Genomic DNA, 10,408 nt, shown 5'->3' with positions numbered 1-10,408 from the left:
GCGCGCGCAGGAGCGCGGCGAGCACGGGCTGCCTCGCTGGGATACGGTGCGGGCGGGCTCAGGAGGGGCGGAGCCGGCGGCGGAGAGTGATTCGGGCGGGCGTAACTGCGAACTTTTGTTTGGTGTGTTGTGTGAGTTAGTTTCCGCCGCCGGGACAGAGGCGCCGGCCGGGCTGGGCCGGGCTCGGGGAAGCGCCGCGCGGCCACAGTTGTTTTGCCGGTCGCCGCGGCCGGGTCAGCTTCCCCACCGAGGGGTGAGGAGCTCCGGCGACAGCGAGACGAGCCCGCGGCCCGGGGAGCGGGGCATGCGGGACGGGGAATCCGGGCTGTGAGCCGCCGAGCCCCGCCAGGGAAGCGCCGGGGGGTCCCGCCGGAGCCATGGATCCCGGGCAGCCTCAGACGCAGCAGCCGCCGCAGGCAGCGCAGCCCCCGGCCCCGCAGCAGCCGCCGCAGCCGCAGCCCCCGGGCGCGGTGTCGGGGGGCCCGGCCGGCGCGGCAGCGCAGCCCCCGGGCGCGGGGCCCCCTCCGGCCGGCCACCAGATCGTCCATGTGCGGGGCGACTCGGAGACCGACTTGGAGGCGCTGTTCAACGCCGTGATGAACCCCAAGGGCGCCAACGTGCCGCACACGCTGCCCATGCGACTGCGGAAACTGCCCGACTCCTTCTTCAAGCCGCCCGAGCCCAAGGCCCACTCCCGCCAGGTGAGGGGGAGGGAAGGAGGGAAGGAAGGGGCCCGCGCCGCGGGCGGGCCGAGTGAGCTCCCCCTCTTCCCCCTCCCGCCGCCGGGCTCCTCCCGGGGGAGGCCTGTGGGGGAGGGGGCCGGGGCGGGAAGCCGAGCGGGGCGGGGGGCGCCGGGCCGGGGCTGTCGGGGCGCTCTCTGCCGCCCCCACACCCTTTGCTTGTTCTTCCCCCGGGGCAGGGCCGGGGCCGGGACGGGGCCGCGGGGGGAGGGCGGGAGAGCGCCGGCCCCGTCCCGGTCTCCAGCGGGGCCTCCAACTCCACATCCGCTCCCGGGCTGTCTCGGCCTCCCCGGGAGGGCGGCAGTGGGGGGGAGCCCCTAAAACTTGGGTGGAAACGCTTCACTTGGAATTTCGCTTCCAATTCCCTCCGCGGAAGGGGCTGATGAAGCGGTGCCAAACCCACACCCCCTCGCCCCGTCGGGCAGTAAATATGGATGGGACTTTTCCACCATTTCAGCACGGCGCTGGGTCGATTAACCCCCCACATAGACACGCAGGCATATCCCGAAGTTAATTCCCGAGGCAGACGCCAGGTCTGCCGGCGCCCAGGGGCTGCCGGGCGCAGCGCCCGCATCCAGGGCAGGAGCGGCGGGCTGGGAGCGGGGCCGGGAGCCTGGGGCCGCGGCCGGGCCGGGGAGAGGGAGGGAGGGAGGGAGGGAAGGAGGGAGGGATGCGGGGCAGGGCCGGCCCGGGGAGCGAGGGAGGGAAAGAGGAGGGAGGGATGCGGGGCAGGGCCGGCCCGGGGAGGGAAAGAGGAGGGAGGGATGCGGGGCAGGGCGGCGCAGGGAGCGGGGGAGGGATGCGGGGCGGGGCCGGCCCGGGGGAAGGGGCGATGCGGGGGCAGGGCTGGGGAGGAGCGGGGAGGGGGATGCGGGGCAGGGTCCTCGCTCGGCCTCCGGGAGCCTTTGGTGTTACAGCAAGAGGGACTTTTGTACCACTCGTCTGAATACGAGTGAAAGCTAATGCTGTTCCCAACTTTTTTGGAAGGAGGCTGTGCCTACCTAGTCAAGTGTTTTTAAGTAATCAACTTTGTTGCTAAGCTATAAAATAGGTTTTATCGTTGGCTATTGTCGCTTTATCTGTGTCGCCAGTAACAGTGAAACTCGCTGTGTGCTGGTGCCCGTGTTGAGGGTCCGTCAGCATTTCCATTATTAAACTTCTGTTTTGAACGATTTATAACTTGACTTCAGAAGTTCATTCCAGGCTGAACCTTGGCACCTACTCTCCCAGCCTAGGAGTTAATTCATTTTCCAAATACTCAAAAAAGCAGTCTGGCCTTCATATAGGAAGACTGAAAAGAAAATTGGAAGGGGTGGAGCTGATCTGCTTCTGTAGTTTTGCTAGCTTCTGAGTTGCAGGCCTTTAATAACGTACTGAAATCCAGCAGGGAAGAAGTAGCTTGTGTATAGTGTTCTCCCAACTTGTGCAGATCTCATCGCTGTTCCATTGTGTACAAATCTGAATGGGTAGGCTAACACTTGGTGCTGTGCCTTGTTAAATGCAGTAACTGCAGTTAAATAGCTTGTCGTGTTTGAAATGCACTAAAGGTGTGTGATGGTCATACAACTTTTGGTTGTACTTTTAGGCTTAGCCTTATATTCCTTGTGAATGTTAGTCTTTGTCTGGAAAGCATATTTAGTTGGATCACTGTTCCTTGTACCACTCAGTGGTTCCTGAAACATAAGCTTGAAATCCAGCTAAAGGAAGAGAGATTTGCTTCATTGTGGACCGTTTTCATTTTTCCTTTTTGTTTAGTTGTGCCACATAAACATTCTGCCTAAAGAAAAGGTCTATTTTCTGTAATTCTGCGATTCTCAGGAATTAAAATATTGCAACTCCACTTGATTTACTACTTGCTTATTTTGTCTGAACATAAGTGCAAACTGATTCATTTCCAGTTGAACACATGGAGCTTCATGTGTTCTGGAGATGGAGTGAAGCAGAACTCTTTAAGAGTGTGTAAGTGGGGCCTCATATGGTGCAATACCTTGTGTAGAGAGGTGTGACAGGGACTGATAAATCCATCTCATTATAGGTGTGAATGTTGTTCTGGTCTATCTATAAAACCAGTTAATTGGTAAATGTATTTTTAAAGGCCATTTTTACTTTGATCAAGTTTTCAGAGCTGCCTTTTCTGATCCATGTTGGACATGTATTTACTACTGGCAGGGACTTTCTGGAGTGGTGACTCGGGTGAATGGGTTTGTGAGTCATTTCTGATTGACTGGTTCAGCCTTTTGCTGAAACTTTGCTTTGGATAAAGCATGGACAGACTCTTTATACCCTTAAAAGTTTGAGTTATTAGGAAGTGTTATGTTCAGTCTTCTTGTATAGGTTTTTAATGGTTGAATTAGTGAGTCTTCCTCCGTTGGAGCTCACTGCTGCCAGTTGGCATTTTACAACTGCTTTTCTCTTTGTGTGATCTTTTAAACCCCTATGGGTGGTGGGGAGGGTGGTGGTGTGTGCGTGTATTTGAATCCCCACACCCCCACTGGAAAAGGAGAGTGGGAAATTGACTCCTCCAGCAGAAAGTGAGTTTGATGGTGGTGAGTGGGTGCAGTCCAGTAGCAAAGCACTCAATGCACTGGATGAGATCTGCTGACTGCAGGCAGGTTTGTTCTTAACCTTGTGCTGCTGAAGGGTAAGAACTCCAGTTCTCAAAATAAAACTAAGGGCTCTCTACATACACAGTTAATATTTCTTGACTTGCACAAGGGCTTTTGTGATGATAATTAACCAAACTACGTGGAGGCTTGCTTGAACAGTAACAACTGGAAAATAAGCAGAACTTTAGAACAACTAAGCTATGGATTTTTCCCAAAGTGTTCATTTAAAATTAAATGTCTTCTGACAGCTGCATTTCTACTGAAATACAGGAATCTTAATAAAGATAATTTCACTCCTGGCAGGCCAGCACTGATGCCGGGACAGCAGGAGCCCTGACCCCACAGCATGTCCGAGCTCATTCCTCTCCAGCATCACTGCAGCTGGGAGCTGTTTCTCCAGGGACACTTACACCCTCTGGAGTAGTGACTGGACCTGGAGCTCCATCTTCTCAACACCTCCGCCAATCTTCTTTTGAGATCCCTGATGATGTACCTTTGCCACCAGGCTGGGAGATGGCTAAGACACCATCTGGACAGAGATACTTCCTTAAGTAAGTACAATTTCTTTTGATTTCTTTTCAATTAGCTGTATCTCTGGCACTTTTTTTTTTCTTTTTGTTGGGATAAATATTTTGTTCTTACAATCTTAGAATTTCAGTAAATTTCATCATGTTTCAAAGATGTATTTTTAAAAACAAGCTCCTGATTTTAAGTAGGGGACCCTACCACTTCAGTATTTCTCCCATATCAACTGTGCTGTTTCTGAAAACTGTATGATACTCTGTGAATATTTGTCCTATCTTAATCTTAGCTAAAGAATGTTATCCATTATATTGTGTACTAAAAAATCAGTGAAATGAGCATAGTCATTCGTGAACAATGAGACTTTTGGATTTGCTGGATAGTGTCAGTTGTCATGCAGGTCAAGAAACATTTTACCTCATTTTAATAATACAGATATAAAAATACAGAGTTAATTTAGAGACTGTTGTAGTGACAGTATGTCAGGACTTCGTATGTTTTGATTAAGGACAATTGTTTCATACACAACTGAAGTGTTTTTTTGCCTACTCTCTCTCCCTGAGGTAATTAACATATGTGTTTGATTGCAGTATTTGTGTTTGTAACTTAACTCATCTACATTCTTGGCAGTGAAAAGGAATTTCAGAATTTTTGACACTGTCTCTTGTTCTTAGAGCTGTAACTCTTTCACACATTGAAATTAGTATCACCTTTTCTATAACTGAAGAAAAGTTACACATGCCATCCATCTGACACCCAATCCATCAGGAAGCATTTTCTTTTATTCTGTGCAGTTTTCTAAAACAGCAGGGACTTGTCCTTCTTTCTGAAAGTGTGCCCACCAAGACCATAACTTGCCCTCAAATATTTTGACTATAATTTGAACTTTTTGTTTAACAACAAGTCTCGAAATAACCCATTATGTCATTTGCAGGGTGGGGAGAGGTAACACTGTTATTTATGTAAAACTTTCTTCAGCCAAGAAAAACATATTTATCCCTACCTTTCTCACTCAAACACTGTGATTAATATGTGCATATGATTGAAGTAGTTGAGCTTGTAGCTTCAAAAACAAATCTTGTCTGCAATGAAAATTGAACTTGCAGAACTTCTTAAAAATGTTTCTTCTTCCTGTAGCTGTGTAGCTGTGGTATTTCCATACAGAGAAATAAGCTTTTTTTTTTCTTTTTTTTTTTTTTTCCAACTGAAAAAAGGTTGCAGTAGTTGTCTGAAATTATTTGAGCCAGAAGGTTCCATTTTGAGAATAATCATTCTCTATTAGAAATGTGAAAATGAGCATTAGCCGTAGATCTTGAAGATACGATATTTTCTTTGGTGGAGTTTAACATATCAGTGTGTTCTGGAATATGAGCTCTTCGGCAGGCACAAGTAGAAGGTTTTTTTGAACAGTGTAAGTTTATGCCATTTGAGAACTGTAGCTCATTGAACCTTGAGGAAAGAACAGAATGAGTTTTGAAATGAAAAGCAAACTTTTGTTTTGACTGTGTTAGTGAGAGCTCTTAAAGAGCAGCTTATTAAGCATGAAAAATAGGTATTTGATTTTAAAGTTTTACTGCCACAAGTTTGTTCTTGATAGCACTGTCAATTTTACAGAAGATGAAACAGTTTAAGAGATGAAAAATGTCTTCCTGCTCTTCTAATGGATTTTTTTAATTGTGCTCTTTTGGGTGAAATCAGAATGAAAGATTTATTCTTGAAAAGCTTTTTCTGCAGTTTGATTATTACCACAAAAATCTTTCCTTTTTCTTCTGCAAGTTTTTTTTTTTGTCCTTTCTTGGTGTCCTGGTATCCATTTCAAAGGGTCAGGTTTCAGCAAGAACAATAAAGAGCCTGAGACTGGAAAGTACACACAAGTCTGGCAAACTCATCTGCATGAGCAAGATCGTTTGTTCTCAAGCAGACATCCAAAGTAAATGATTGAAAGAGCTGCTAGCTGTGAAGGATGTGTCTTGAAGGGGAAAGGAGTGGAAACAAACCAGGTTGTTAGGAAAAAAAAATAAAGGCTGTACTTTCTGAACCTCTCCCTGCTGGGTCACATGCTGACCTTGGGAGATTTTAAACAGTGTAAGGGGCTGTTTTCTTTTGGCTTTCCTTGGGTGATGCTGTGCTATGGGAGAATCTAATGAAGACAGCTCTGTTCACACTTGAAGAACATTTGTTCATAAAGGGTTGCTTAATACTATCTACTAGTGAGATCCACCAACTTCATTGGAGTTTATTAAGATTTGTAAAAAGCATTAGAAGTACTAGCACAATATTTGCTCTGTATTTATAGGAAACCCAAGGAAATTTAAGACTAGTTTTGAGTAACAAATTTGTATACTAAAGGGTTTTTTCAGTGATGGGTGGTAAGTTCCTACAAACCTGCTAAAACTCACATCTTGCCTGGTTTTACCTTAAACATTTACTTGAAGTGTGATTACTAAGATTTCTGATTCTAAATACATTTAATGTTGTTCCTTCTGCCATATGCAGATTTTTAGTGTCACTTCCAGATATTCAGCTTTTTTCTTGATTGGCTGCATTGCTCTTTGTTTCCATTTGTTCTGTTCTGTAGCCACTCCTTGAACAGTCTGGTAATCAGGCTCTGGAAAGATCTTTGCAGAATAGGTAACAATATTAGATATTTTCCAGATGTTAGTAAACCTTATGGTTATAGTTATCATAATATGCTACAGTGCAAAGAGAATAATACAAAATTGAGTACCATACTTAATGCACTCTGGAATTACAGTCGCTTCCATTAATCAGTGGGTCAAGCACTGCAAATGTTGTAATTTATGCAAAGAAATGAAAATAGTGTATATGAGTGAGAAAATATTTAATCATCTGTGTGTGTGTATACAGGGATATATGCACAGTTATTTGGCCGGATATTTTATATACACACCCCAGGTATCCGTACATATTAAAAGAAGGTGAGAGTGGTACTTTAGGATTTGAACCAGAACTACTCTTGTAAATTAGTCTGTCATCTGAATAAATAGACCTCCTTATGTGTGAATGCCCAACATATGATTTGCCAGAGTTCCACTCATTAGCATTCATCTCACTGTTTTGAGTAGTAGTGCTGAGTTTAATTTTCCCTTTGCGATGATTTTGAGCAGTGGGTTAAGGCCTGCTGACTGTACAGCTGGTAAAACCAGCTTTTATTGATACTGCTCCTTCAGTGGGGCTCAGAAGTTTAGACTTGCCTGGTTAGTAAGTGGTCACATCTGAGTCATCTCTCACTGGTGTGTGGTAGCTTTAGCCCATTCTTAAACATGCAGTAAAAAAGCCGAGCTCGGTTTGTGTGGTGATGTCAATTGCATTGCTTTTTAACCACTTCCTGTTAGCCAGCTGCTGCTTGACATTTCAGTGAACTGTGCAGAAAGATAGGGGATCGCTCTCGAGGCAAAAGATAATGTGCAACGGGAGCAGCAGACAACAGCTTGCAGAAAGAAAAAACACATTTTGCTCAGTTTTAGAACTACTCTTGTATCTTCTTAAATTAGAGTTGTGCTTTTAATTCTTACAGAACTCTTCTCTTGTTGTAGTGTGAGGAAAAGTTAACTGATTGTCCCGCAAACAAGTCTTGTAATTATTTTTTCTACGGGAAGTAGTTCTTGCAAGCAGTTTATCAACAACTTCCTATTTTTTCTGTGAAGTACTGAATGACTTCCTGAAGGAGGCCAAGGTGGTTTTCATTAGTATTTGTGGGTGTGTTTGAGGTGTTTATCCATCTGGCAGAAAAAAACCCTGCTGTTACGCATTTCTTATGTGCTCCATACAGAGGTATGGCTTTAGATGTTTTGAAACCAACTAGTTTTAAGACAAACAGGGAAGTTTGTTGCTATGATTTTTGGTTTTTGGTGTTTTGGTTTTTTTTAATTTCCTCATGTCACATATAAAAAATATCCAGTGATGCTGTTAATTTTCTCTTGCATCTTGTTTTTGTGCCTGACTGGTACTACCCACTACACAATATCCTCTGCTCCCCTTGATCTCCCCACCCCACCCAAGTAATCTTAGTTTTCAAGGACAAAAGATATTCATTGGAAAAACTGCATCCACAGCTGCATATTTTGTCGAATACCTTAATTTAGTGTGGAAGTACATATTTGGAGTTATCAATATGATTTGTGTCTTTAATTCTATAGTTCAGGCAAGTTGGTCAGTAAAATAGCTGTATTGTTAGAAGCTAAAACTGTTGCCACTGCTTTTGATGGCTCCTCCACTTTTGAACATCTTTGGTTGCTAAATTCTATTTGTAATATGTCAAGCTAGTTGCATTTTTATATTGATGATTTGGCTGTTCAAGAAAATACTCAAAAGACCAAAGATCTCCCTAGAAAAAGCCATGAAAAAAATGGCATTGTGGACACTGTCAGTTTCAGAGCATTGCTGAAGGAAAAACATTAGCTAAAAAACTTTCAAAGGAAAACTTACTGTGGTATGTTTTTGACGATGTAAGGGAAGACAGTCACCATCCTTCTACCTCTTTGAAAAGTCCTATGAAAGAGCAATAACACAAGTTACTTCAAATTGCAATTCTACTGAAGATTTCAGTACCTCTGAAAGGGCCGAGGATGAATAAGCGCAAACATGCCTCATTTGTGTTAGCACTGAGACTGAGCAGCAGTGAAAGCAGTGGCACACATTTTCTTGTGTTTGGTCAAATAACAATATCCATGCATTCAGTACTCTGCTGTACAAAGTGATTTTATAAGACTATTCCAAAAAGCAGTTTAGATATGATTTCAGGTGAATCAAAATCGTATCTCATGTTTTTCACTAATGTATTTTTTTTTAATTTATAAGCATATTGACATTTATTATCTTCAAAAGTAAATAGAACTGGGGAAAATGCAGCATCCATGGCATCTAGTTGGAAGTTAATAATTAAATTCTCTCTGAGGATTTTTTTTTAATTAGTTGTTGATCTGAACCTTTCTTCTTCCCACTTGATTTTATTTTTCACATATCTCTCATAAAAATAGTCTTTGTGCTTTATAGTGTCTGATTTTGGGTTTATATGCTTTAGGTATCTCATAAGGCTTTGTAGCACTGCTTTCCTATCTCCTGAATCAACTTTGAGATCAGTTTTATCTTACTGGTGATCTGAAAACTTTTTATTATGTTGAAAGCTGTAATTGTGACCAAATCTTAACCAGTCTTTTATAATTAAAAATACTAAAGTATCTCTGATTAGTAATAAGAACAGTATTCAAATACAGATTTAATCAGAATTTCATGTTTGAGAAAAGATGCTCCTGCAGTTCTATTATTAAATATTTCATTTGCTTGTATTTGAGTTAGAGTTGTAGCATTTAAGCTCTGTGGGTGTAATTGCACTGGTGTGGAACTACTTCTGTTTTCTGAAGTCTTGACCTCTAAAGACAAACAAAAATTTGATATAAATGAAGATGACTATCTTCTGGATTTTTATCCTTTTTTTTTCTGTATGCAGAAGATGGCAAAGAGTTACAGTAGTGGAGTTCTTGGTAGTCATCTGGCTTGTACCACAGGGTAGTCTTAACCCCTCAGTCACACGATGGAAATTCCTGCTTGATAGAAAGCAGTAAAATAATAATAGAATGTTAATTTGAAAATTCCCATGAATGTAAGACTGAGCACTACATCATATTTTTTCAAGAAGCTTCTAATGGGTAAATTCTGTTGAACTGATCAGTGGCATGTTTGGGTAAAATCATACCAACTTTTACAAGAATCATCTCTGAGTCTCTTAATCTTTCTCCTTCTGGAAATGAAAAAATAACAGCAGCTTTAAAATGTGAAATGTAAAGCCACCATTTATACTTTGCTCAATTTCCCTCTGCAACTGTGGCACAACAGCTGCAAATTTTTAAAAGCTGACACAGCAAGCAAGTTGGATTTTTCACTCTGTCTGGTTTTAGACTAAACCTTCAGAGAAAGTAACTTATTAGCACTGGGAGTGCTGAAATGTTTAAAGTTATGACCTAAATTAAGTCACACGTATGATTAAAGCAGAGTTCCTGTTGCTCTCAAAGACATGTTTTCCCATATTGGATGTAAGCACTTAGGGGGTGATGCCCAGGAGAGCAAGAGGTGTTGCTCAGGGCTGAGGTAGAAGATTAACTGTTAAAACTAGTCTGAGTTACAGGCAGTCTTGATTAAGACTAGACACCTCTCCTCTGCAACCAACCAAAGGAAAAAAAAAACAAAACAAAAATGAGGTAAACAGCAACAGAGATCTGTCATCTAAAACTAGGGATGTTTATCTTCTTTTATACGTGGCCAGAGCACTGCATGTGTTTGTCTTCATAGCTGGGAACAAATTCAGATGATGTAACTTGATTTAGTTTAACCTTTTAAAACCGATGGCTGCTCAGTTCTTGTATTAATTTGTGTCCTTGCATTTTTATACATTCCAACATACTTGAATTTATTGTTTGTATAGTTCTCATATATCTGTGCAGTAAAACTCAATAATGGTGGGTGGAACTTGCTGTCTTTTGGTGTTTGAGTAAATGTCCCTTTTTTTAAGGTGTGGTTTTT

At 43.1% G+C, this 10,408-nt stretch overlaps 1 protein-coding gene across 4 annotated transcripts in view; it reads left to right on the top strand.

Moving 5' to 3' along the window:
* Positions 1 to 377: 377 nt before the first annotated feature.
* Positions 378 to 10,408, top strand: part of YAP1 (Yes1 associated transcriptional regulator) — a gene marked incomplete at its 5' end in the record, with an annotated part of 87,016 nt that continues 76,985 nt past the window's right edge. For all 4 annotated transcript variants that reach the window (XM_083855363.1, XM_083855361.1, XM_083855362.1 and 1 more), the window contains 2 exons: positions 378 to 701; positions 3,650 to 3,897. In XM_083855363.1, coding sequence (XP_083711489.1) covers positions 378 to 701; positions 3,650 to 3,897 — 572 coding nt within the window. The remainder of the gene's footprint in view (positions 702 to 3,649; positions 3,898 to 10,408) is intronic.

The sequence above is a fragment of the Zosterops lateralis genome, assembly GCF_965231275.1.
Source record: "Zosterops lateralis genome assembly, chromosome: 2".
Classification (NCBI taxonomy): Eukaryota; Metazoa; Chordata; class Aves; order Passeriformes; family Zosteropidae; genus Zosterops; species Zosterops lateralis.
This window is presented reverse-complemented; position numbering and strand designations above follow the sequence as displayed.